General features: G+C 53.2%; 3 protein-coding genes and 2 non-coding genes across 6 annotated transcripts in view; 1 reads left to right on the forward strand and 4 right to left on the reverse strand.

Annotated features, from left to right (window-relative positions):
• SMG6 (SMG6 nonsense mediated mRNA decay factor) overlaps positions 1-15134 on the reverse strand; it is a 108690-nt gene extending 93556 nt beyond the window's left edge. For both annotated transcript variants that reach the window (XM_008930438.3, XM_018076774.2), the window contains exons 1-8: positions 15078-15134; positions 12906-14667; positions 10784-10976; positions 9967-10077; positions 9145-9251; positions 7991-8069; positions 7167-7277; positions 6314-6526 (exon numbers count right to left, since the gene is read on the reverse strand). In XM_008930438.3, coding sequence (XP_008928686.2) covers positions 6314-6526; positions 7167-7277; positions 7991-8069; positions 9145-9251; positions 9967-10077; positions 10784-10976; positions 12906-14662 — 2571 coding nt within the window. In that variant the 5' untranslated portion in view covers positions 14663-14667; positions 15078-15134. The remainder of the gene's footprint in view (positions 1-6313; positions 6527-7166; positions 7278-7990; positions 8070-9144; positions 9252-9966; positions 10078-10783; positions 10977-12905; positions 14668-15077) is intronic.
• A 356-nt stretch (positions 15135-15490) lies between these two features.
• SRR (serine racemase) lies at positions 15491-17892 on the forward strand. The gene is made up of 8 exons (XM_029961276.1): positions 15491-15571; positions 15637-15810; positions 16111-16246; positions 16440-16543; positions 16615-16734; positions 16844-16918; positions 17127-17336; positions 17606-17892. Exons 1-8 carry the CDS (start codon positions 15491-15493, stop codon positions 17801-17803), a joined length of 1098 nt encoding a protein of 365 aa, XP_029817136.1. The 3' UTR covers positions 17804-17892.
• Positions 17893-18230: 338 nt separating this feature from the next.
• TSR1 (TSR1 ribosome maturation factor) lies at positions 18231-24460 on the reverse strand. The gene is given in 14 exon segments (XM_008930560.4): positions 18231-18592; positions 18689-18763; positions 18924-19064; positions 19348-19464; positions 19872-20004; positions 20317-20427; positions 20631-20793; positions 21214-21300; positions 21302-21405; positions 21699-21856; positions 22172-22331; positions 22607-23034; positions 23815-23949; positions 24028-24460. Coding segments are annotated over 14 exon segments (2385 nt in total). The 5' UTR covers positions 24422-24460; the 3' UTR covers positions 18231-18413.
• Positions 19725-19817, reverse strand: LOC112841190. The gene has a single exon (XR_003212816.1). It is a non-coding gene; the product is annotated as a small nucleolar RNA SNORD91 family (small nucleolar RNA).
• On the reverse strand, positions 21065-21157 carry LOC112841191. The gene has a single exon (XR_003212817.1). It is a non-coding gene; the product is annotated as a small nucleolar RNA SNORD91 family (small nucleolar RNA).
• Positions 24461-26607: the final 2147 nt, after the last annotated feature.

The following is a 26607-nucleotide window of genomic DNA, read 5'->3' on the forward strand; positions in this document are numbered from 1 at the left end:
GAGAATTAATGTGAGTCCAGCAGTAAAGAGGCTGGGAAGTCTCCTTCACAAGCCACCAGCTCCCCCATGCTCAAAAAAGTTTGTAAACTGTTTCCTAAATACAAATGAAAAAAAAAACACCAGACCCAGTCCTGACCTCTACGAATGAGTAACCAAACCTAACTGTTTCCTGCAACCTCGTGGTGGGGAGGAAAATGAGGGCAGGACAGAGGGAACTCCACGTTTCTCCCTCTCAAGTCCTGCTTTGGGCACAAAGATCAAGGATGCAACAGCTCTTGCTGTTGTCTCATGTGGGTATTGGAAAAAGGACAGAAACACGGAAGGGCAGCCCTTAGCTGACTGCTAGTCCCTGGCATTCCCACCACAAAAAGCTCCTCTGCTTGTTTTGTGCCGCAGGGGAGGCTCATCAGGGGCTGGCAGCACTGCAGAGGTGTGGATCAAACACAGCTACAAGTAGGCTGGAGGGGAAGCACAGCCATCCCCTGACAGCAAGGACAGACCATAATGCAACAGACCACAGAGGAGATCACTCACATCAAATACTAGAGAGCATCTAACCATAGAGGGGACAAACTTCCTGACTTAACACAAGCCACCCTCCTGTGACAAGGTGTCAATGGCAGCCTGACCCAAGGCCTTGCTCTAAGACCTTGTATGCATCCCACTGCCCTATGTGGTGACAAAAAAACAAGGGGACACTCCTTTGTGTGTCTCCTCCCTTTGGGGACACACCTACCCCACCGCTCTGGTGGGGCTCAGATGTTTAACCCGATGTGAGAACGGCTTCAGCAGGCAGCACACAGGGCATGGCCAGGCATGGGCTAGTGGTTCCCATTCCCTCCACTCTCTGCATAGGCACATGGTTTTGGGTTGAAAATCCCCTGGAAGTATGCAAGAGTTGGTACAGGACATCAAGTGCAGCCTGCAGGGTACTTTTTTGGGGAGTCGTGCCCCAGCAGTGGGGAGAAGGTAGCACACCCCCACTTTCACTCTGCCCAGCTAAACCACAGGCCCAGCTGCCTGGGCTCATTTTCCAGATCAGAGGCTCCTAAAAAAAGGATCATTCCAAGGACTCTGCCCACCTGACACCATGGAGGTAGCAAACGAGGGAGCTCTGTACTCCATCCAGCAAAGATTATTCATAAGAGCCTGTACAGAAAAGATCAATCTTTCACAGTCCTGAGGAAAACCACCCAGCCATGCTGGTTGTGAGGAGATATGCTCCCACCAGCCTGGCAGGGACACACCAAAAATAATGAGTTCCCCGAGCAGCCTCTTATCCCTGCATCTATGGAAGAACAACCATCATTAGAGCAATATATCATTTCCACTTTTGCCTGTCACTTACCTCTAGTCATGTGTAATGGAAAAGAGCTACCAGGTGAGGGAAGAGCTGAGAGTAGAGGGAGCAGCTCTCAGAAACAGGGGTGTCTCTGGGGTATATTTGCATGAGCAAAGCTGGGCCATGCTCAGAGACACCTAGTTCACACCACAACAGCCTTTTAAAAAGCCAGACACTCCCAGGGAGCAGAGGCAGAGACACCAAGGCAACCCCAACTCTGAACACAGGTTACTACTGCTCCCATGTGTGACTGGTCCAAGCAAAGGACAGGCTGACAGAGCAGAATGGCCAAGAAACCCCCACCAAAACTGCTACCAGACTAAAGTGAGGTTTTATCCCACTGCACTCACTCCAGAGGCAAAGCCCAAGAAACAGCTCCACCAGATGAAAAATTGCATGTACTGAAACCAGGTAGGACAAGGAGTTGTCTCAGTCACCCAAGTGGCTGCTGCCCAAGAGGAACAAGCACACAGAGTAGGAACAACCAACATCACCAAGGGAAAAAGGATGTGAAACATGCAGGAACTGAACAGCACAGTGACCCTTTTCACTAAGGACAAATGTCCTCTGCTGACTAAGCAAAGTCCCGAGGACTTGCCAGTGCTCTTGGATGCACAGGCATTCCCAAAATTGCCTTCTCCAGTCTTGAACTGTGACTGGGCTGCAAAAGTATAAGTGGATGCAGAACCAAGAAATACAGAAGGTGAGAGATGTCTCACCTCGTAAAGAAACAAATCACAGGAAGTTGTGAAGATAGCCCCAACCACGCATTGCTGGACACGTTTCCAGTTAGCTGAATCCTGTCTTAGAGGGAAGAAAGCAGGACAACTCTCAAAACCTCCACTGCTTTGAGAAGATAGTGCCTACATCCAGCTGCACATAGCCATTTCTCTGTGTGTTTGGCAATCACCTGATTTTCTAGGACTTGGGAGATGGAAGGAGATGAAGGGGTCCACAAGAGACCAGCACTACTCATCTGAAAGAAAATACAAACAAGCATCCAGAGATACACACTGCCCACAGCTCCAACATCACCACTGACTCCTGGTACCCGCACCCACTACCAGCACAGAGGGACACCTGAATGTGTAACAAGCTTCCAAGACAAACACAGTAGGAAGCAAAGAAGAAATACAAAAGTAAGAAACTATATTCAGGCTATTAAGAGAACTTTAACCTCTTTTTGTTGTGTTTTTGGGTTGGGTTTTCTTTGGTAGACCTCCTGGTGGTATTTACTGCTCACTTGTGGAAACCCTGGTGCACTGTCCACACTCCCTGCTGCTGAAAAGGAAGGCTGTGTTAAAGGAATGGAAGTTAAAACCTGCTCTGAACTCCAGAGTTAATGATTCCGCCCCAATTTCTCTGCTACTGCAAAGGGGCTGTTGCTCCCAGCAACCAGGCAAATGCAACACCTCTGTGCCTGACCAGGAGGCTGGAGGAAAATGAGAATGTTCCTGCAGCTGACACACAGGGCTGTGACAGCAGATGGACTCAGGTCTTTGTTTTCCCAAGAGCTTTTTGGGTGGCCCCACCAAACTTTTGATAATTCTACAAGACTGACCTCTCACAAAGAGGCTAAGAGACTTAATTCTTTAATGATGCTGAAGTATTCAGACATCTGGAGAGAAGTATTATTCAATTAGTGTCCTGCCAAGGGAAAACCTCTCTTACCTAATCTTAGCTGCAGCTATGGAGCATCTTTATTAGTGCCTGCATGCTGCGTGGTAACACAAGGAAGTGTCTACTGCAGAGCACAGGCAGCAGGCAGCAGCAATTGTGAGAACCTTAACTCAGCATTTCCTGACAGGAGTGATTAAAATCTCAAACTCAGTGTAATATTAACACTTTCTCAAGAGACTGACAGCCCGTTTGCCCTGTTTACTTTACCAATTCACAGTCTGCACAGCAAGCTGCAGATGGTACTATCAGATTTAAGATGAATGTAGACCCACGGCAAATGAAACCAGTGGCAGAGAAGAACCGGCAGAGACTCAGTCCTTCAGCTCACCTTGCACTGCCCAGCTGTTTTTAAAAAACCAACACAACTGTTCACTGGTTCAGCATCCCTTCTTGCATTTCTTATTCGAACTGCACACAAAGTGACCAGATACCGTCAGGTAAGGGGTCAGCCTGGGCCCTCCAGCCCCTGCACACCTAGAAACAGGCAACGTACAGCGAGACCACAGAGAACAGCCGTTCACACAACGAAACCCCAAAAGGCTGCAGACAAAACCCTGAGCACCAAACAGCCAGGCTGCAACCCAAACACTTCCTCAGCTTACTCTGAAACTGTCCCATGCCCTCTGTGCCAACAGTGCCAAATTCATTCACAGGGGAAGGGGCCAAACAGATTTACACCCCTCGGTGCAGACAGGTGGTATGTTCTTTCAGTTCTGCATCTTCCTAGAAAATATGATGTAGCACGCTGTGAAAAAAGCAGCTATGCCAAGCCTGTACCTAAACACACAGTGCAAGGCAAACTGCCAGCCCTGCACTCCACCTTCCCTTGTCCCAGCAACAGCTGCAGCACGAGCTGCCCTTCTGCACACTTGGCATCCCACATTAGTAACTCCAATCTGTGGGCTCCTAACCCTGAAATAAAGCAATGTTTGTGCCTTTGTATAGGGCTGCATAAGGAGAAATAAAGTCAGAAATGAGAAGAGATGTGTAAGCATGTGCTGACGGGGACATCACGCACATCAGCAGGTCCTGGGAGAGTAATTGTGCAGCATCTCCCTGCCAAGTGTGTCACGTCACAGGACTGGCACCTCATCACCTGCGCAATGAACAAAGCGACTACTGAGGGCAGAAAACATCCCAATTCAATTCCTCATCACCTGTAAAACAGCCAGCATCCTCACAGTCACCTTTGGCTGGGTTTGAAGGAACAGCTTTCCATGTGAAGGGTGCAAGCAGCCTCTCTCCCACACTTCTGCCCAGTACACATCCAGAGCTGTTAGGGTCTATACTTGCAATGTTTTATCTGCTTCTGGAATCTGAACTGTAAAATCCCCTTCTCTGGCCCAGAAACAGCTGCCATAAGACTGATGCCTGCAGAGCTACCTGCAGAGCACAGCTGTCAGGGCAAACAAAACAACACAGCTTTCCTCAGCCTTTTAAAGGGCTAAAGCTGGCAAGGAAGGGACCGATGACAGATTTAGACTCATTTCCCCAAAATGACACACAGGCGCTGGCACACATCCCCTGGGAGCAGAGCTGTTCCCTTCCGCCCGGCCGGGGATGTGGGGCAGAGGTGCTGCCAGGATGAGGGCTGCTGCCTGCCCCGGTCAGGCAGGGCCCTTCCGAGGCCAAACAGTGCCACACAGCGGCAGCTCACGGCTGCTCGGCTCCAAAACACAAGGATGCTGCAAGGAAGAGGCTAAGAAGGAAGGAGTCCAGAGCTTCCACAAGAGTTGTTTGTCTTTATCCAGCCCCAAAGCTGCACAGCTCAGGAGCTCTGGCAGCCACACAGATTTAAGGTTTCCTTTCCACACGGTTATTTTTGGTGACATGGCCATGCCACAGCCCCAAAAGCAGTTGTGCCAACTCGGGTGCTGCCCCACAGCAGGCACAGGCAGCCTGAGTATAAATACCTTGGCTGCCAAAACCATCAGTGCCCAAACCCAGGCCCTCAGCTCCCCCTGCCCTTTGTCATTATATTTCTGATCGTGTTGCCTCTCCACGATCAGAAAGCTGGTGCTTTGCACAAACCAGTGTTTCAAGTAGAGGGAGAAATCAAGGCTAATGGTAACAATCACACAAATTTGTAAAGACATTGCCATTGACCTGCACTTGAAAGCACAGCCCCCCTTGGCTGCACTACAAACAAGACATCAGTGCCCCCCACTTCACTAGCTGCTACACTACCTGAGAGCACTGGAAAAGAGAAACCCTCAGTGCCTCAAAAACACTCACAGCATCTCATGTCAAAGCACCTTCATCAATGATTGATGGAGAGGCTAAAGCTTGGCATGTTCCTTTCAATGATGCTGAGGAAGCAAAGGTCTCCAGAAGAGAAGCTGAAAAGAGGGAAAACAGGGCAGGAACATCTGAACATCTGAACATCTGAAAAATGCTGCAGCAATGTGCCAAAGCTTATCTTTCAAAGCTCCAAGACTTCAGTTCCACCCAGCTGAAGTTACAAACTTGTTATAAAAGCACAATCGTATCTGAGAAGCTCTGGGCCCCGCAGGGTGCAGGGAAGGTCTTCCCAGTTCTCCTAAACTCACATCCTTAACAGCCATTTTAGGACAGGCAGCCCAGAGCTCCCTGGCACGTTCCCTTGCGAGTCTCATGTGCCAGAGCAGCGCAAGGATTCCTGGAGGATGAGCTCCCAACCACCACTGCCTTCGCCCACATTCCTGGGCCTGACAAACAGAGTTCACTTGGGCTCCTCCTGCAAGGTACAGCTGGACAGGCTCACAGGAGACACCGTTAGACAATTATAATTTTAATTCTTGCAAAAGGAAGGCGCTGGTCTGGCCTCTCACCGGAGCAAGTAATGCAAATATAACACCTACAGTGGAAATTGAAACCATGGTTTTAATATTCCCTGTGCAAGCCTCCAATCATCTGGCACTGGGACAAGTGACCCACTTCCAGAACAAGCCTCAGAACTTCCAGGGTCACTGTTAACCCTGGCCTCCAGCACCTGACCTCACTTCCCACCAGGAACCTCACCCAAGTTAGAGCCCTCAGCAGAGGCATTTTACAGCATCTTCTGTTTGTGCCTCTCCTGTTCCACATCAGCCACGCCAGCACACGCTGCCAAGAAATGGATGGTAACAACATGCCTTAAACACGAGAGGCACGAGGTCACCAGCTCCTCAGCCTGACCCAGGCACAGCTCCCATAGGGAAAGCCAAAACACTGGAAAATTTAGCAACAGGAAAGCAAAACAGATCCAGTGTCATTCCGCTGCATTCCAAACACATGACACCAAAGCCGACCGCCGCCTCCTGCAGTACTCACGTCGCTGGGGCTGAGGTTCCCAAGACCATTGTCCTGCTCGGAATCCCTGCCGGACTCGTGGCCCTGGGAGGAGCGGGGGTGGGAGGGATGGATCCAGATCTCCAGCCGCGTGGCATCATCTCCAACTTGTCGCAGTGTAGACTTCTTGCCCTTCCCCCGGCGGCTGGGGCTCACATCCAGCACCTGGTGTTTCCTCTGCTCCATCTGCTCAGACTGGGAACACGGGACAGATTCAGATCACCCAGGGATCAAAGTTCAGGGAAAGTATATATTTATATGGATAAATCAGCCCTTCTCCCCGCTTCAGAACCTCAGTAACTCACAAGTCCAGAATTTGGTTCTGACTCTACAGGACTGTGCAGGTGAGAGGTTTTCAACTCCAACTGTCCTGGGACAAGAAAAGTTGTGTCCAGTCCCAGGTGTGTGGCAGCCAATGTGCTGTATTTGGGGTGACTCCCTGAGGCACAAAGGGACTGCAGCCTCTCTTGCCCACTCCCACAGGTGTAGGGCACCTATGGAATAAGGCAATTATCCTGCTGCACACCAAGGCCATGCTGCAAACTACAGCAACCTACAACCCTTGCTGAGCTTGGCTAAATTACAGTTTGTGACCCAGAAATAAGAGATTCAGCTGCCCAAACAACCCCAAAAGAACCTGAGGAGAGGCAAAAAGAACTTCATCATTCTGAAGGCTGTCTCTCTCACCTGACTCTCAACATGGAATTTCTTAAAAGTAGGTAATGAGTGACTCCGAGTCCAAAAGACACCATCACTCTCCTCTTTCCATGCTCTCCAGCAGAGAACAGTTAGTACTGGCAAGTGCAGCATCCCACAGCCCAGCTCCAAGACTCACCTTGCGTTTTGTCTCCTCAAACAGACTCATGAGGCTCTCCTTGGCTGTGAGGATGGGGTTGCTGGCAGCCAGGCTACGCATGTAATAGTAGACAGCATCCAGCTTCCTCCTCTGCAAAAACACAACCAGGCTCAGACCTGCCACTCATTCTTGGATACTCGGAGCTAGGTTCCCACGTGCTTCTCCCTCCCTGCCCCTCAACACAGCCCAAAGGTCTTTGATGTGTCAGAAACGTTCTTCCCAGCCATGAAGGAAATGTGCTTCTGAACCCTGCAGTTCTGAACTGCTCTGCTTTAAACCAGCATCTCCAAGTGTTGTGAATGGGGAGATCCCTACCAGCTTCTGTGTCCCAGCATGATGCTTCCATTATCTGCTGTCATATCTGCTTTTGAAGTTTTCCTGCATGGCTGGAGTAGCCAGCACAACTGGAACCCAAGGAAGTCATGTGTAGGTGTTGCTTAGACCAGTGCCCACAGGCTCAGTGAAGGCATGGCAAACAAAACCAGCACCCTGACAGATGGCTTAGAGCACAAAAATCTCATGCAAAAAGTGGGTTGTGTTTAAAGTTTAAAACATTTGCATTCCCAACAGCCCACAGAACAGTTCCTAAAATGCCTGAGGGAGTAGTGTGTATCTGACAAAGTTGCCTGAAGCCACGGCAGCTGGAATCCACACAGCCCATCCACCACCAGCTTTCTTCTTTTAAAAAAAACAAAACATCTGAGCACTGCCCTAAACAATGCCTTTCTCCACCAGATGGAATCTCACAGCCATCCCAGAGGCTCTCCCTATGTCTGCACACCCTTGCATGATGGGATTCTTACCGTGTAGATGGCCAGAAGTGCCAGCTGGTTGTACGGGCGGCCGTTTTTGGGAGCAATTTGCTGAGCCTTCAGGTACCAGCTGCAGAAGGGAAGTGCCAGAGAGAAAGGGTTACTGAAAGGACATCAGGCTGCCTCCCTTGCTGTTCAGTGTGGGCAGTCCTGTAGGGAACAGACCCTTTCCACAAGTGCCCTCTGCCTGCAGGAGAGTGCACCGGCAGCAAGCTGTGCCCGGCCTGGAGAGGGATGGGGCACAGGACAAGAAGGGGCAGATCCAGTTGCAGAAGGAAACACCTTTGGCTCAGCCCAAAGACCAGTGTTTAGCCAGATAAGAAGCATTTGCCCTGTACAGCCCCACATAGAGCATAGGCTGTTCAGGGAATGCTTCTCTCTCAGCCTCTTTTAGCTCCATGACAGCTGGGACCAAACCCTCCACACTCCTTAGCTGGTTCCCCTTACTTTTAAGATATTTAATCATCCCAAGAGAAGAGGACCTGTTCAGTGGCAGTCCATTCATCCCTTCAGTCTTCTATTTTCCCTCTCCAGCTTATACCATGCCACAGGGATCCATCAACACTGTGCAGACATACCATGAATTCTCTGTGCTCCTCCCAGCCTCCCTATCAGCACAGTTCACAATGTCCACAGACCCCATACTGAGCAGCTTTCCTTGCACTGTTCTCCAAACCTCCACAGACTTCAGGGCTCCATCCCACATGCTGGGCACACTTGTTCCCTGTCCCCTCAGTCTTTGCTCCAGAAATAAAACACCAGTGACAGGAAGCAATAAGTGCCAGAACATATGGATGCTTCTGGGATCCTCTCCCACATGAAAAGTCACCAGAAAATACAATGGCCACTCTGCCAGCCTCAGCAGCCTAAACCCTCCCTGCTGCAGGATCAGCACAGGACAACTTCCAACACCAGATGATGACTGGGTCTGGTGGCTTGTTCTCTGGAATAGCAAAACAATCTCAGCTACAACTTTCAGCTTCACAGAACTGCGATACAAGAGAGGAGTGGAAAGACTTTAAAAGGAGAGGAAAGACTTCTTTGGCTAGAGGCGAGTTCAAGGATGAAATAAGACCCATCCCTCGTAGCCAGAGGCAGAGCTGTGCTCTGTGCTGCCGTGAAGAACATGGTACCTGTGTTCCTACCTGCGTGCCTTGCCGTAGTTCGCCGTGTCGTTCGCTTGTTCTCTGTACCGGCATATGTCCCCTTGGCAAATCATGCACCTCTGGGCACTGATCAGGGCGTACTTCACCTGCAAAGGAGCACTCACGTGGGACCTGCACTGCCCTGGGTCACCTGCACACCCAGCAAGCACACAGGGACTGTGCAGAGCCAAGAGGAGGTCAGTGACACACCGAAGGTCTCACAGAAGGGCAGCAGAATGAAATCACAGGGCTCCATGGCACTGGTTCAGCATTTGCAGGGGCAAGTCAATCCCTAAACACCTCATCTCTTACAAGAATGTCCCACCTCTCTCCAGAAGGGAGTTGTTCAGTCCATGACCAATTTGAGGCCAGCTGTTAAATAAACACATCGCTCTGGGAATGGAGTTGGACTAAAATATCCTTTCCCAGCTGTCCCTCGCACCTGCACTCACAGCTCAGGGCAACATGGCAGGGAGGCAGCGCAACTGCCAGCTTTCCTTGTTCATTATTCTGGATCCCAGACAGAAATAAGAGATGTTCAATACCTAAGGAAAAATCAGGGTGCCCTTGGACACTTCTTTCCCTTTATTGACCCTGGTCACAGAGCTGGTACAAAACAAGTTCTTTGCAAAGAAAGATAAAAAAATGTTAATGCACCAGAGTTGGTTCAACAAGTTCTCCAGCAGCTGAAAAAGACTCCCTGCAAACAAACTGACTCTGTCTGGAGTACAGCTGCCTGTCTCTCAGCAAGGGCAGCACACTGAGTTCAGCATCTTGCAGAGGATCACCAGGATGAGAAGTTCCAGGTGGAAGCCAACCTACCATTTTCCGGAGAGGCTTACTGCGGATGGCCATCCCATCCATGTAGTCCTCTAGCTTGAACTGGTAGGACACCTGCAGCTTTTGGAGTAGGCCATCAAAAAAAGAAGAGCCCTGCAAAACACACATATACTTGTATGTTATAATCTTGCTGATGACAAGCATAAAATCACCATACCATCCCTGCCACATGCAAGAAAGGAGGTCCCTCTCCTGAGGTCTGGGTTGTTTCTCTTCAGAACACAACAAGGACGTTGGGGGATCTCCAGCCTCAGAGATTTTCAAGACTGAGCTATGCAAAATCAAGACTGACCTGGTCTACTGTTTGCTGAGTCCTGCTTTGAGCAGGAGGCTGGACTAAAGGCCTCCAACTGTCCCTTCCCACCACCCTAATTTTATAGAACACATCCTCTTGGGGCTGTCAACCTACCTAGTACAAAGAATAAACTGAGCTGCACAGTTTAACAGAATGACTTTTAAGCAAATTCGATAAAGATGGCACAAACATCTCCAGGAATGCTTCTGTTTATTTACACTTCAGGGTATTTGTTTCATTTTAGTTTAAATTAATTTCTAATTAACACAAAGTACACCAGAACAAGCCCGATTTAAATTATAATAAATATTCACCTGGACATGCACCTGCCACACTTAACCATAACCTGTCTGAGCATTCTCCTTGGACAAGGATGACCTAAGGCACATGGAGGTATAAAGAGGATCAAGAAGACTAGTTGCCCCATTACACCATCCCATTCTAAACACCAGTCAATCCCACCCAAAGTTTTAGTGGAATCTGAGGATGTTTCTCCCTTCTTACCTCATCCAGAAGCAGGAGCAGCTTGTTCCGAATTTCTTGGGCATTTACCCCCTGAGGGTCCTTGAGGAGCTGCCGGAATTTCTCGATCACCTGGTAAAATGCATTCTTCCACAGCAACTGGTCCACGTTCTGGGTATCGGAGAACTCGATATCCATCAGGATGCACCGCTCGTAGAGCTGCAGCATCTCCACCCTGCAGCAAAACACAACCAGTTGTCAATGCAACAGCAACTGCCCGGGCTCCAGCTGCCAGGAAACACGTGCTGAACCACCTGCTGCTCACGTCCAGCAGGCATGAGCTGTCAGCAGCACTATGGCAAATCATTGCTTCCACACCCATCCCAAAGGGAGACAGGAGCTGCTGCGCTCCAACACCCTTTCTTCTCCAAGGGGGTAAGTCCAAAAGGACCATCTCCCTTGTACATGTGAATCAGAATGGATCAGGCTTAGGAAAGAGCAAGGAGTTTTGCTATAGTCCTGCTACTGGAAACAGCAAGGCATAAGTGTCTCCTGATACCAACACAGTGGACACACGTGCTGCTAGGCTCTGCTCCTTCTGAGCACAAAGTCTGGGCCAGGAACAAACACACAAAGAACCAGGGGGCAACAGAGGTCTTGCCATTAAAATGATCCCCATCTCCCTCCCTTCTATCCAACTGAAACACAGATCACACTTCCTCAAAAATGGACAAGTTGGGAACATCACATCCAAAGGAAATAAAGCCTCAGAGTCCCAGAAATCTCACTACCTAGAGCCCTGCCTAGATGCTGGAGTAGAATTCCTCCCCCAAATTTAATAAGATAGTTGCAGGCTAGAAACAGCTCTGCAATATGTGGGACAAGTTTATGGTGAAGGAGATCCTCAGCTCTTCCTGCCTTGTCAGTCTTATTCCCTATAATGCTTCGAGTCCTACAGAAAACAGTACGACAGCAAAGGTGGCAAAGCCTGGAAGAGCCTGACAGGGTAAGAGAAGGATGCCTGGCAGGTTCCTGCTGAAAGCACAGAGCGAGGTTCTGCTACCCAACCCCATGCAGTCCCCAAACCCTGCACACATACACCTGGACAGCACAAACACCAAGAGAACTGGACATTTCTGCAGCTGGATTTCGGATAAGAACCCACACACAGCTCCACAACAGGTTGGCAGCACTCACTCAGACACAGGCAGGGGACAAGGGACACCACCAGCAGGGACAGGGCCAACCATGCTGATGCTCCCAGGGCAAGGCTGCACAGTGTTTTCTCTCCCTCTGGACAACAGCTCCAGGTGACCTCAGCACCTTGAGGAAGATCTGAAACCTCCAGTGCTGCTTCAAGCACAGACATATCCCACCCTGTGGTCTACAGTGCAAGTCCCCAAAACACAGAACAAGCCCTGAAACGAGTTCACCTGCTAGATCTGCTGCCAGTCAGCTCTGAAAATAATAAGTCTCCAGAGAAGCCCTGGAGACACAGAGGTCACAAGCAAAGGTGAAAGATGCCAAGTAGAAACTTGCTATGACCATGTTAACTACCCTCCAGAGCACCAGTGTCATTTCTCTCTCACTAGCCTGGCATCACCAGGCTACTTCCACTGGAGCATCAGTGTTGAGAGGCATCAAGAGCAAAACTACACAGCATCTGAAAGGCACTGCCATTGTCACACAGCACCAGAAACCTACAAAATGTTTCCTGAGCACACCCTGAAGCCCACAACATGATCCTGACAGCGGATAACCAAGGACAGGTGAGAAAGCAGAAGTCTGACAGCAAACACCGAGAGCATTTGAGAGCACTGAAACTGAGAAATCAGCTCCAGCAAGAAAAAGAAGAACCCCAAATCTGCAGCAGGTGCTTGTCCTGCTCCTCTGTGTCTCTGCAACACCAGAAAGGCATCCACCAAGCAGAATAAGCCATGGCTTAGTTCCCAGCTCAGGTAAATGACATCCTCACCCACAGTTTCCTACGCCCACACACCACTGGCACACAAACAGACTCAGCACATCAAAAACCAGCAATCCTCTGTCCCATCTCCCAGTCTCTGAGACAGACCCTCAGTATACCACATCCCCATGGAGACACCATTCCCTGCTATTCCACCCCGGAAAGGACTCGGTCTCACACCCCTTCTTGAGCACAAACCTCAGCTGGGCCATCTTCTCCAGTCCCTCGGGGCTGATGCGGTCTCTGGAAAGGAGGTTGCTGAGCTGCTGCTCCTGGTTCCCAGCCTCACGCAGGAGTTTGCTGAGCTCCTGCTGCTGCATGTTCCTCATCTGCTGCTCCATCTCGGGGCTCAGAGCAGTGGGGGGGAGTGGGCCACACAGGTACTGCCCCGCCTGGCCGGGGTACCCAGGGTAATAGGCTCCTGGGTACACGCCATTGGTTGGACCCATGGGATACTGCAGGGAATACCCACCATATGGATACTGGGGGCCTTGGCTGGAGGCCCGAGGGTAATAGTAGGGGTTGTCAGAGTTTTGGAATTTATAGTAGGAGGACTGGGCCTGCCGGGCTTCCCCCCAGGAGGTGGGGCTCACTTCATCGTCTGTGTCTAGGAAGTGGAGCTGGGCAGTCTGGCTCTTCAGGGCGGGTTTTTGGTCCGGGTTGTTTGGGTCCCACAGCCTGCGAGCGGTGCCACCTCGGCCCCGGCTCCGGGAGCCTTTGCTGCCAGCCCCGCCGAGCAGGAGCCTGGGCCCAGGGTGACTGGTTTCGGGGGCACCCGTGGTGCTGGCAGACAGGTCCGTGTTGGCAGGCAGGAAGAGAATCCCACGGCCCCTCCCTTGGGGCTCCCTGCTCTGGCTCCTTGGCTCCAAAGTCTCTGAGTCTTTGCAACTAGCAAATGCCTTCAGGGACTTTTTTTTATCTGTGTCTGTCAGACTGACATCCCTGTTCATGGTCCTGCTGTCAAATGTGACTCGAAAGGGTCCCTTCGCTTCCCTGCCGTTGCTGCTCCATTCGCTCTCACTCCTGGAACCTCGACTCTGCTCTGAATGCTTCTTCCTGTCCGAATTGCTGCTGGAGATGTATGCTTCTGCCTCATCGAACCTGTCATCGTCCAAGGAGTCAGTGGAGGACACAGAGAGCTGCTTCCTAGGACGTATTCTCTCCCTGGCACGCTCCTGGCGCCTCTCCACCCCATCCACGAGCAGGGCTCCGTCTATGCTGTTGCTGCTTCCAGCTGAGCTCGTGCTGCAGGTGCGGTACCGGCTCCGGCGCTTGTCCGTGCGGGAATATCGCTTGGTAGAGCCCAGCTTCCCCTGCATCCCCTCATCGCCCCTCCTTGTCCTGTCGCTTCGCTCTGCTCGTCTTCCTTTATCTCCCCTTGAGGCTTTCACTCCTTCCCCCGCCTGGCTCCCCTCTCTATCCTCCTTGCTTGGTTTAATTTTCCTGTTATTGTCTTTTCCAGCGCCTTTCTCAGTCTCTTCATCCCTCTCGAGTTTCAGCTGCTCCATCTTGCCGGTGGCTTCCTCGGCCGCCGACCGCAGGGACGGTTCTTTAGCAGCCGAATGCAGGCGCTTCCCAGGCTGGTAGATCTGCTGGTCCGGTTTCTTGGTTCTCCTGGGGGTCTTGGAACACCACTCATCCACAGTGGGCTGTTTGGACAAGCTCTCCTGGCTCTGCAGGCCACCTTTGGTCTCTGTCTCTTCCCTTTCCTGAGAAGGGCCGTTCTGCCTGGGGCCGTCGCTTTTGCCGAAATCCTCCACGGCTGGAGCCCCTGCTCTCACAGAGTCCCCAGCACTCTCCTCCTTGCCCTCCTCAGCTCTGCTCCTCTCCTTCTCTGATGCCTCATGCTTTAATGGCACCAGTTTGCTCCTCAATCTGGAGAGGCCAGGCTTGTAAATCTCCTGGTCTGGGCGCCTGTTGTCCTTGCGGTGTCTCGGCTCCTTCACCTCCTTCATGTTTTCTGGGGGAAAACATTTGACAGAAGAAAGTTATTCCCATCACAAACGAGCCAGGCACCAAAGAATACTGTGACAAATATTTTAGGAGAAATATTAAGTAAAGGCAAAGAGCCTGCCATCCTCAGGGCAGGTCTAAGAGAACTGAGCTGAAAACCTGTGTAAAGGCTTACAGAAAATCACAGAGTAAGAGCAGAAAGTGAGAAACTCTAACAAAGTCGACCAAATCCTTGGCCTGATTCATTTACAAAACACATCCTGCAATAGGTTTTTCCTCAAAGCACCGACAAGGGACAGATAAAGACAACACAAGACGTGAGCACGAGTACACAAGGAGTAAAGTTTCATCATAAAGGTTCAGCAGCAGCTGGTGCAGGGGCCGCCGTCCCCAGCAGCCCCCCCTCTGCCAACTGACCGCTTGAGCTAAAGACGCGTTTCCCCTCTTGGTTACATCCTGGTAACGTTTCTCTCCTCCTCCCTCAACCGTATTTACACAAAAACTCGTTAGGGAGCCCAGCCCGGAGCGCGCACGGATTAACGATCCCCGAGGCCGGGGCTGTTACCCGCTTGCCTCACTCAATTTCCTCGCTACCATTACTCGCAGGGACCTCAGCGTACCGGGGGTCGGCCCCGGGGTCCGTCGGCGGGACCGGCCGGCGCTGAGCGTCCCACCCGGAGGAACCCCCGCTGTCGTCCCGACCAACCCAACCGGCAGCGAGGGCCGGTGCAGCGAGAGGCAGCGGGAAGGCGGGCCGCGAAGCTCTTCAGGTGCCCCCGTGCGCCGTCACCTCCTGCGCCGCCGGCGGCAGGCGGGCCTTGGCCCGCCACATGTCCCGCGTTCGGCGCCGAGACGCGACGCGCTCAGCCCTCCGCCATTTGGCTGCGCCGGGGCGGGCGGGGCGCGAGACGGCAGGCCGCGCAGGACACGCCGCCAACGGCGCGGCACGCGCAGGCGCGCACATGCAACTTGGCAGCGCTTCGAGGCCGCGGACGCGCGCGCGGGGGCTGGAGAGGTGCGGCGCGGAGCGGCGGTGCGGGGCCGCGTCCCCCGCACCCCCCCTGCTCACCTGCCGGCGGGGCTGGAGCGCATGGCAGGCCGGAGGCTGCTCTTCAAGTGCGAGCTGTTCCAGAGGACCGGCTCCTTCAAGGTGCGTAGCGCTGCAAGTCCCCCGGGGGCGAAGGTCGCTTCTTGCGCTGGGGAACTCGCCGTGCGGCGGTACCCACCTGCCCTCCAAGCAGATGTGGCTCCTGACATCCTGCACGGGGCCTGAAGTGCTGCCTTAGGCAGAGGGAAGGCTGCAAAGAGGAGATGCCCCACCTGCCCACGGGGCCTGAAGTGCTGCCTTAGGGCAGAGGGAAGGCTGCAAAGAGGAGATGCCCCACCTGCCCGCTCAGCCCAGCACACCAGCTCCGGGGCAGCGACACAGAGCCCTGTGCTCTCCTTCCAGATCCGCGGCGCCCTGAACGCCGTGAGGAGCCTCGTGGAGGAAAGCGAGCGCACAGGAGGGGAGCTGCCCCGCGCCGTCGTGACACACAGCAGTGGGAACCACGGGCAGGCGCTTGCCTGTGCTGCCCAGGCAGAAGGTAAAGGCACCCCCCGACATCCAGCCCCAGCGCTGAGTAGCCGGGCAGAGGGCCCAGCATAAATGCAGAGGCAGCCTCCCTTGGAGAAGACAGATCCCACTTCCTGAACGTGTGCAGGAGCTAGCATAGGCAAGGCATGGCCTGCTCCTGCAGTGCTCAGTGGCTGTTGGATTTGCCTCCTTTCATCACACAGGGATCCCTGCCTACATCGTGGTGCCCCGGACAGCCCCGCAGTGTAAGCAAGCTGCCATCCGTGCCTACGGTGCCACGTTGGTGCCATGTGAGCCCAGCGATGAGGTAAGGCACAGGGGAGACCAGCCAGGGACATGGCACAGCCTGAGAGGTGACCCATCTGTGCTTTCCCTTAGTCCAGAGCAGAAACAGCAGCCCGTGTAGTGCAGGAGACAGGAGGAGTCATGGTGCACCCCAACCAGGAGCCAGCAGTGATCGCAGGGCAAGGCACAATAGGCCTGGAGGTGCTGGAGCAGGTGAGAGAAATACAGAGCCCAGCCCTGGGCTCTGCTCCTCCTAGACAGGGGCACAAGCAAAAAGGGGGACACGACATACCAGAAGCACTCACACTTCCTTTGTGCACAGGCACCTGAAGTAAATGCAGTGGTGGTTCCTGTCGGAGGTGGAGGAATGGTTGCAGGAATAGCAGTTGCCATCAAGGTAGGCAACAACTCATTTGGGCAGCAGTGGCTGCACCTCCTTCTGGGAAGGGCAGGGCTCCCAAGGCAGGCAAAAGCTTTTAACTTTGGAGAGACCCTGGTGTGAAAATCAGTGGGTGCCTGGGGTCCCTGCCCAGTCCTGCACTCACTGGGACAGCAGACAGGCAAATACCAGTTGTCAACCAAGTGGCTCCTCCTTCTCTCGCCAGGCTTTGAGACCAGATGTGAAGGTGTTTGCTGCTGAGCCAAGCAACGTGGATGACTGTTACCAGTCCAAGGTAAGAGGGGAGCTGACCCCCAACGTCCACCCGCGGGATACCATCGCAGATGCCGTTAAAACCAGCATCGGACCAAACACGTGGCCCATCATCAGGGATTTGGTTGATGATGTCCTGACAGTCTCAGAGGAAGAAATCAAGGTAAAGGCTCCCAGTTCCCTTCTCACAGTAGCTGCCAGCAGGCAGCTGCCTCCATTCCCACTCTGCCCCTCTGCTCCCACCCTAACACACTCCCAGGACAGCACAGGCCCCTGCTCACCACCACAGCTGTCTGACACCTACGCTGTCTCCAGCTGGAAAGGGCTCTCCCTTCCCAGGGCTCTGCAGGGATGTGCTCACGCAGTGCCCTCCCAGCCCTGGAGCAGCTTGTCCCGGCTGCTGGGCTGACAGCTGCTGCTCTGGCCCCACAGCGAGCCACGCAGCTGGTGTGGGAAAGGATGAAGCTGCTGATTGAGCCAACAGCAGGAGTAGGACTGGCGGCTGTGCTTTCGGAGAAGTTCCAGGCAGTCCCCCAGGACGTGGAGAATGTTTGCGTCGTGCTGTGCGGGGGAAACGTGGACCTGAGATCCCTGACCTGGCTCACAGACCTCTCTGGGAAAGCAGAATGAGTACAGAGCAGTGTCTCAAGCAGTGGAATCCTCACTCTGAATTTGTACAGTGGCTTGCATGCTACTAAAAACAAATGAACAACCCTGAACATTTGGTAATTTTTGTGGAGGGATAAGGGAAGCTGGCATTGATCTCTGAGGGGGGCCTGGAAACAAAGGACTGCCTGTTCCCCCCTTCCCAGCTGCCCTGTTCTGGGACAGGCCTCCAGAGACCTGCACTCAGTCACCCTCCCCAGCTGCTACTCAGCTTTTCTTTCTCAGCATCACAGGAACTGGCAGCAAATTTCTGTCCTTTGTACAGCAAAATCCCTGTACACACCATGTGCAGGGCATGAGGGAAAGAAACAACCCCTATGGGACAAGGGGTTCAGCAGACAAGGGGTGCACACAGCCTCCTGGCCACCACCAAGACAAAGGCACTTAAATATTTTTGACATTTTCCATTAAAATAAATAGCTATAGCTGGTACCTGAGCAGCAGCTGGCGAGACAGCTGCCCCTGTTACAGACCCCAGCAGTAACACGTCCAAGGCATCAGTGCTGTCCTCACTGTGCACAGGCAAGAACAGCATCCAGGGAGCCAAGGCACAAACTCCAGCTATGCTGGAGACTCATTCCATTTCCACCTCCTGCTCTGGCAGCGCACTCTCACTCCTCACCCACGGCACAGAGTCCGGAACATGGGGGTCATAAGTCCATTTAGGAAAAACGCGCTTGTAGAGGTTCAGCAGCACCGTGTCCTGAGACTTGAGCTGTCCATCAAAGTGGCACTTCATGTGGCCATGGGTCCCTAGGCAGAGAGCAGAAGAGGCCATTAGCAGTCTCTCCTGCCCAGAAGAACCACACCATCCCAACAACACAGAGATAAATACAGGATCAAACCTACCTAATGGCTCCTTGATGTGTCCCCTACGTCCCCACTTTGTCCTCAGCTCCACCGGCTTAAACCACATCACATCCTCTGGAGATCAAACATGACAAGGCGGGTGAGGAACAGGCTGGGCTGCACCAACACAACTGCTTCCACAGGAGCAGGGGTGCAGCCCACAACACAACTGCTTCCACAGGAGCAGGGGTTCTGCCTCCACGTCCCCTCTTCCCACCACAGAGACAAGCCATACCTCTGTTAAAGAACATGTACCGCACGACAGCCGTCTTGGTGAAGATCTTGAAGGGGTGGCCACTGAGCACCAGCCGCTTGATGACGATTCTGTCGGGGTCCACGGAGAGCAGAGAGCCCGTGGCAATGAGGTCGTGCATTCCTGCAAGGCAGAGCCACCACTGCACTGGGGCAGGTGCCTCCATCACTGCCTCCCCCACCACAACCCCCTTCCCCAAAGGGTTCCAGGCCCAGAGCAACCCCACAGCAGGGACAGATAAATGTGATAATGGGGATGGAGACTGGGCTTATCTTCTCAAACAGCAGGAAAGGGACAGCTTTTTCAAGTCATACTTTCTGGAGAGATGCACTTGTAAGCAGGGGATGGGAACAGTCTGCTAACGTTTGTTTCCCAGACACCACATCCTCAGCATTTATCAACTTACCATTACTTCTCTGTTTAAAAAGCAGCACTGAGGCAGGAGGGAAAGTGATGGGAGCATAAACAGTCACCACCAGGGCAGCATCCGGGCGCAGGAAACGCTCCAGCTTGTGCTTATCAGCTAGGACAGAACAGCAATGATCAAGCTGACAGCAGTCCTCAGAGCTCTGGGAAACTCCACTGAGCCCATTCTTACCCAGGAAACAGGCTCTGCACCTTACAAAAAGAGGTGACAAACACCCCTCCATTGCTGGCACAGAGCATCTGGGAAAAAAAGGTGCTCCTCTGAACTACCAGTTCACTGTGTGGAGTCTGCCACCACCTTGCCTGGACCAGTGAGCCACCTGGCCCAAGCCCTTCCACTCCCCACAACTTAGTGCCTGCCCTGGAAGCCTCAGAGCCTAAGAGTGAGTCTTCACAAGAATCCTTCAGCCAGGTTCAGACACCATGGCTAAGACATCACTGGCTTCCTGCCCCAGAATCCCCAGCCCCACCTCCTGGTGCACCTGTGCCCAGTCCCTCACAAACCTGAGGTGTGCTGGGAGAACAGAGGGGATGCTCGGAAGCGTCTGAACCCACAGTGGAAGATCAGCTCCTCCTTGGCTCTCACCGGCTCGGTGTTGCTTGGATGCCGATGCACCAGGAAATTCAACACAGACATCTGCAAGATGCAGCACAGTGAGGGGCTGATAGCAGGGCTAGCAGGCAATGGTGCACAGCAGAAAGCAGCAGGACATTGCAGCAGACATGAATGTCTTTGAGAATGGCTTCCTGAAGCCTCACTGGTCCCCAGTGCCAAGCTCAGACACTCTATCCTAAAACCACCGGGCAGCTTCCGCCTGCTCTGACCAAAGGGAATTCTCTACTTTGAAACATGAGCAATGCAGGGAGATTTCAGCCCAGATCCCCTCCAACCCGAGGCAATCCCAAGGAGCTGCACACCTACAAGCTATCAGCAGGGCCATACAGTCACCTTTTGTTCGTGGGGAAGTAGGGAGAACAGGACTAGGGGTTTCCCTTCCTTGAAGCTCTCCATCACCGAGACAGGGACATTGCAGACATGAAGTGTAATGTACCAGCCCACCTGCCAACAGAGGATAAGTTGTGAATATTTTTCTCAAGCAAAAAAAGCGTCAAAAATAAGATGTGCCTGAGTTAGGGAGGGAATTCAGGAGAACATCCTCATCTGAACTTAGGGCTGCGTGCTATGAACACCTGCCTGATTAAGTCATTCCTGTTAGGAGCAAAGGAATACAGTAGGGAAAGAGATCAGCAAAAGAGAGTTACCAAGGCTCCTTCAGTCTCCTCTTTCTCTATTTGACGGAAGAGGTGCTTTCTGGTTCGGGAGAAGTCCTGGAACTGGAAAATCCTGGCATAATCCCTTGGAAGGTTCTCTTTGGGGTCCCATGGGGAAGTCCGGAAGCTTTTCAACCCCCTGTACTTCTGGAACCTAGAGAATAAATAGGAAAGACAAACCTTCACCAATGGAGGTGTGTGACCAGCACCTCCTGTGGTGCACAGGGACTCACACCTTCAGAGACAGCAAAGCAAACGCTAACCCTCAAGAAAGATCTTAGTGCAGAGAGAGCTAAAAACAGCAGTCAACTCCCTAAATAACCTGCCCTTGCATCAGGGCCACCCTCCTCCCACTCCCAGCCCAGGACCCAGCTCTCCCTGCTGCAAGGTGCTACCCAGGCCCACCTGCTGGCCCAACTAGTGCCTGCCCTGGAAGCCTCAGAGCCTAAGAGTGAGTCTTCACAAGAATCCTTCAGCCAGGTTCAGACACCACGGCTAAGACATCATAGGCTTCCTCACCAAACTAGACAGAAAGGCACCTTTCAGCTCCTCTGGAAAGCATCCCAGTTGTTACCTGACTCTGGCAGGTACATCACGTGGTGTATCCACCTCATCTGGAAACATTTCATCCATTCTCTGCTGTTTGTATCTCTCCAGCATCATCTTCCTCCATCTTCTCGTCGTACTGGTCATCCCGCAAGCACTCGGAAACGGTCATGGTCTCGCTCTCCTCCTCTCCAGGCTCCTCCTCGCTGCTTTCCCCCTCCTGACACAGGGCAGCACAGAGCCCGTGAACACAGAGCTGTCCATGCAGCACTGAAACCCTGTGTGTGCTCACACTGTGTGATCTGTGACCCCAAAGAGACCCTAGCCCCTCAGTTTGGTGTCTAACAGGCCAAAGATGTACCATGATACACATGAGAGATTTGACCGTGGAAATCCAGGCAAGTCCTGGCTCTGTGTCATGCCCTTGCATGGAGCAAGCTGGAAGGACAGGACTGTCCTAGAATATGCAATAATGCCCTGGAGATCACCTGTACTATCAGCTCTTGGACGTACCTGGGAAACTGCCTCTTCCATCAGATCATCATCGATGTCATCATCTTCATCATCATCTTTCTCACTGCCTTCTTCTCCATCATCCACAATCCAGGCAGCCTGGTACTTGGATGTGCCTTTGGGGACCTTCACCACCCTCCTGTTTGCCTTCAGAGAATCTGTAGGATTCCCACCAGTGGTTAATACAGGAACAATTCTCCTTCTCCTCAGCAACATTTGCACCAGGACAGGCAAGATCAGATCTACACCACAACTGTTACTTCCCAACACAGAATTTGTCAGGACAGCCAAAATGTAACCCTGCTAACTTCCCAGGCAAACCACACAGCCTGCTGGTCAGGTAATGGAACTAGGAATGGAAACCCTGGACTTCCAAATAGGATGCTTCTTCAGAGCCATCCTGGTGACAGAGGTTTCTGACAACCCTCTTAACAGCAACAAGGAAAAGAGACAGAACTATTGCTGCTACACACCCTCTGCTTCTTGCAGTTCTTCTTCAGTAGGCCACGTCTGCTCCCCTTCCATTGGATCGGGAACCACTTCTGACTGCAAAGACTCCTGCTTGCTTGGATCTGCCTTCATCAGGACCTTAACATCCTCCTCCATCTCATCAGTACCATTTACAGGGTCCTCCTGAAGAGCAAGAGCAGAGTTCCCAACTCTGAACACACCTAATTAAAGCTCTGCAATCCATCTCAAGTAAACTGCTTTCAGAATCACATTCGTTATTGTCGTGCCATAACGTTCATTACATGCAGCAGGCAAGGAACCTCAGCCCTGCAGCACAACACAGATACAACTCCCTTTCCCCTCCCCTTGCCCACATACACCCAGTTGTATTTTCCCCATGGAAGTTTAGAAACCTCGTGTTCTAACAGGACTGGCAAAGCCCTTGGCCCCACACCCACCTGTATCTCCATGTCCTGACTCCTCTTCTGTCCTTTAACCACTCGGGGGTTCAAAGAGAGGGGGTCAGGGGGAGCATCCACCTGGCTGACCTGGAAGTCTCCATGCCCCACAATGTGCACCAGGCTGTTCACATCGAGGGTCTGTCCCCGGACAAAGCCAGACACCTTCAGGGTCCCAACCAGGTCGCTCTCCTGACCAGGCACAAACTCAGCAGCGTAGGCGAGCAGGTGAGCGCGCCGGTCCCGGAACGCGAGGTGACGCTGCTTCTGGGTGCTGAGGTGCCTCAGCAGCAGCGAGGATTCCTGCTCCGTGTTCAGGGGGAACAGCTTGGCCTCGGGAAAGCGCTTCTCAGTGGCTTTGGCAAGCTTCTTCCTGGCATCTATCCGCTTCTTAGGGGGCAAGTCGGAGCCCCCTGGGACAGCAAGAGCTGCCGAGCAGAGAACAGAGCTCAGGATCAGATCGTAAACCTTCTTATGCCCCTTTTACCAAATAAAGATAAGCACTCAGGTATCAGCAACCCAAATAACCAGATTTGCACCCCAAGGTGCAATGGCAGTTTTGCTCTTTTCAGTGGTGCTCAGTGATGGGACAAGAAGCAATGGCTATAAACTAAAAACACAAGAACTTCCACCTCAACATCAGGAGGAACTTCTTTCCATGGAGGGTGGCAGAGCACTGGAACATGCTGCCCAGGGAGTGTGGAGTCTCTCTGTCTGGAGACATTCCAAACCCACCTAGATGCATTTTTGTGTCACCTGCTCTAGGTACCCTGCCTTGACAGGGGGGTTCCCTTCCAACCCTATGTGATTCACACATTCAAAAGAACATCTGAGACACAAAACCTGTTTTCAGAAATAAGATTCCGAGATTAAATGAGACCCTAGAGATAAGGGCACAAGAACTGAATTTAGCAAGAAAGTGTCTGAATCCCTTAGCTCTGCACACTTTCATAACCATCACAGTGCTGACACCACCACACACCCAGGGGCCTCAACCCACAACACCCTTTTATCTCCAGTACTCCCACACCATGGAGTAACACAACAAGGCACCACGAGAACGGCATTCACCCAACTGATCTGTGCACAGAAACAGATCAAGGACCTGTGATAGCCTATTAACAAGTGGAGTTTTTAATTACTGCAACAGCAAATCCCCATCAAGTACCTCCACACCCCCCCCAAACCCCTCAACATTGCTGGCTCACCATAACTGGGGAGCCCCTGTGCGAAGAGGCAGGACAGGCAGTGCTCCCCTGCACTGTCCCAGCCATCCACAGGGTCCAGGATGAACAGGAGGGAGTCAGCGACCTTGGCAAGGTCTAAGACAGCGTGAAGGTCCCCTGCACACAGAACACGTATTTACTGGGGCTGCCAGGGGTGTGGAGCCAAGAGCCTGACCCACAGCTGTGCTTCCTCACCTGCCTGTGCTGTGACAAAGCGCCAGCGCTGCTTGAATCGGGGGCAGAGGAGGGCAAAGCCACCAGCTCTCCCCTCATCCACACGGACCACGGCCGAGTCCTGGCTCTGCAGCAGCCGGAGGGTGTCCTGGGCTGCAGCCCTGCTGTGCAGCTGCACCACAACCACGAGGTGCGGGGGCCCATCCCTGCTGCCCAGGCTTCGCTTCTCTGCCAGCACCTGTGGGCACCACTGCAGAGCATCAGTCCCGGCCCACAGCCCAGCTCCTGTCCCGCCTCCATGGATCAAGAACAGACTCCACACCTCCACCCGAACCCGCTCGGTCCAGTAATGCTCCGCTTGCCTCAAACAGAACTGGCTCAGGCACCCACTCCTTTCCCTGGCACAGCTCCTCATTTCCCCGCATATGCCCAAACCGGCTCAGTTCCATCACCCACATCGAGACCCGCACCGGCCCCACTCCAACCCCCTCCGGCAAACACCCGAACCGACCCGCTCCCCGCTCCACCCACAGCCCCGCAACCAGCCCGCGCCCCGCCCGGTTCCCCCCCGGGGGCCCCTCACACGCCTCCTATGCGCTGCCGCGGAGCTGCAGGGCCCTGGTGCCGCCCGGTCTACCCTGCTGAGATGCGCGGAGGCGCCGGCGGGGCTGGGCCTTGACGGGGACGCGGCCCTGCGGGGGAAGAGAAGAACGGTCAGAGCCGGGCCGGGGGCCGGCAGGGGAAGCTCGTCCCGCGGGGACGGGGAGCTCACCTCCGGCGCGGGCGCTGCGAGGAGCCGCATGTGACTTGCCGCCATTGATGCGCCTTGTTCTGCTGCTTCAGCGGCCGCGGGCCGGTGCGCGCCCGCGCGCCATCACCATCACCCAGCGCGGCCGCCGGTCACTTCCGGCGCGCCGGGAGGCCCCGCAGCGACCCACGTGGCGGGCGAGAGGGAGGGACGGGGGAGAGAGGGGAGGGACTCCCGGGATAGACACCCTCCCACCCCCCGGGACAGGGCACGGGGCGAGCCCCGGGAAGGAGAGGTGAGAGGAGAAATAGAAACTTCACTCACAGTACCCCGGAATGCCCAAATAAGGAACAATGTAATCTTAGAATAAGCCCTCGAGAGTTAGATGGATGAGGGATGTAACTCGAACAAACCGGACGTAAACTAAGTTCTGTGTGCCCAGATAAAATAAAGAACAAACGTTTCAGGGTTTGGGGGTGAAGCACAATGACGCTGTGCCTGCGCCAGCGCTGAGGTCAAAACGACGAGGAAGACTCGGAAGGACCAAAGGACTTTCCAAAAGGGGAGTTGCTATGTAAAAAATCCTAATGAATATGTATTAAGTAAAGGAGAATACCTAATGAACATGTAAACAGTATGTGTAATAAAAAGCCCTGTCCGTGTCACTTGGCACGTTCGGATTAGAGGAGCTATCCTCCGAACGTCCAGCATGCTGAATAAAGAGGAATGCCCTTTTTAACATCTACAAATTGGTGTTGAGAAGCTTGTTTCTGCTGCTCTTTGGTATCAGAGGAGAGGGGAGTGAGGTTGGTGCCCGTAGTGCCGCGGGCAATGAGAGCCGTGAGCCAGAGCCGTTCCTTCAGCGCTTTATTGGTTGGTTCTTTGTACAGAGGTATTTACACAGAGAGGGACAGCGCTCCAGGAAGGGGCCTGAGGGATGAAGCAGTTGGGGAAAGGCCCTGCCAAGCCCCTGGCATGGCAGCCAGGCTCCCAGGCAGGTCGGGCACTGCCCACTCCGCAAAGACTGATAGAGCAGAAACATTCCTACCATGCCTCACCCCGTCTGTTACCGGCAGCGCTGGTGACCGCTGGTGACCTCGGTCTTGCCAATCATTATCCAGCCAGGAATGTCTGCTCCTACGAAGAGGCCTCAGCCCTCCCCAGCCCCAGGGGCATATCACACCAAAGACACTCATGGGCACCTCACAGCTGCTGAGGCTGACCCTGGCAGAGCCCCTGCCCAAGGACTACTCCATCCTGTAGGATAACAGCTCTCTGCTTGTTATGGGAAGCATTAGGGCCACAGCACCCCAGAAACACGCGGGTGAGCAGCAGGGTTAAACATTGACAGTGGTGTTGCAATTGCCAGTAAAGCTGGAGCAACCCGAGGGAAAGGCAGAGCAGCTGCTACTCCCACCCCAACCAAGCAACTGCATGGGAGGGAAATAGCAGGTTCCTGCAGATCCCTGCTGCCTCTGAACTTGAGGCATCTTCCCCCCACCCCTTTTCCTCCTATGAGGAAATCAGGATGACTGATCATGTCATGATCATGTCAGCTGTGGGCTGGTCTTCAGGGATCCTTTTCTACCTTTAAAAGCAGACTGGCTGTTTAAACCTTTCAAATTCTAAATATTAGCTTGTACTACCTGAGAGGAAGGAAGACACAAAATGAAGAGACCAATGACAGATAAACACTGTAGTAATAAGTCTCTCTACACAGGAATCTGCTGGCTGTGAGAGAGCATGAGGATCTCTCCCACTGTCAAGGCTGTTTGTCCATCAGCCAAGACAGCCCACAGCAGTGCCACAGCTCTGCCTTGCAGAGCCAAATGCAAAGAGGCTGCTCAGAGGGG

The sequence above is a fragment of the Manacus vitellinus genome, unplaced genomic scaffold (assembly GCF_001715985.3).
Source record: "Manacus vitellinus isolate BGI_N305 unplaced genomic scaffold, ASM171598v3 scaffold_32_pilon, whole genome shotgun sequence".
In the NCBI taxonomy this organism is placed as follows: Eukaryota; Metazoa; Chordata; class Aves; order Passeriformes; family Pipridae; genus Manacus; species Manacus vitellinus.

What these genes read in the sequence shown, in the direction of transcription:
- SRR (XM_029961276.1), top strand. Translation starts at nt 15,491, where the DNA reads ATGTCCCGCGTTCGGCGCCGAGACGCGACGCGCTCAGCCCTCCGCCAT. An exon ending in GGCGGGCGGGGCGCGAGACG is followed by an intron (nt 15,572 to 15,636) that starts GCAGGCCGCGCA and finishes GCAACTTGGCAG; the next exon opens with CGCTTCGAGGCCGCGGACGC. An exon ending in CATGTGAGCCCAGCGATGAG is followed by an intron (nt 16,544 to 16,614) that starts GTAAGGCACAGG and finishes GCTTTCCCTTAG; the next exon opens with TCCAGAGCAGAAACAGCAGC.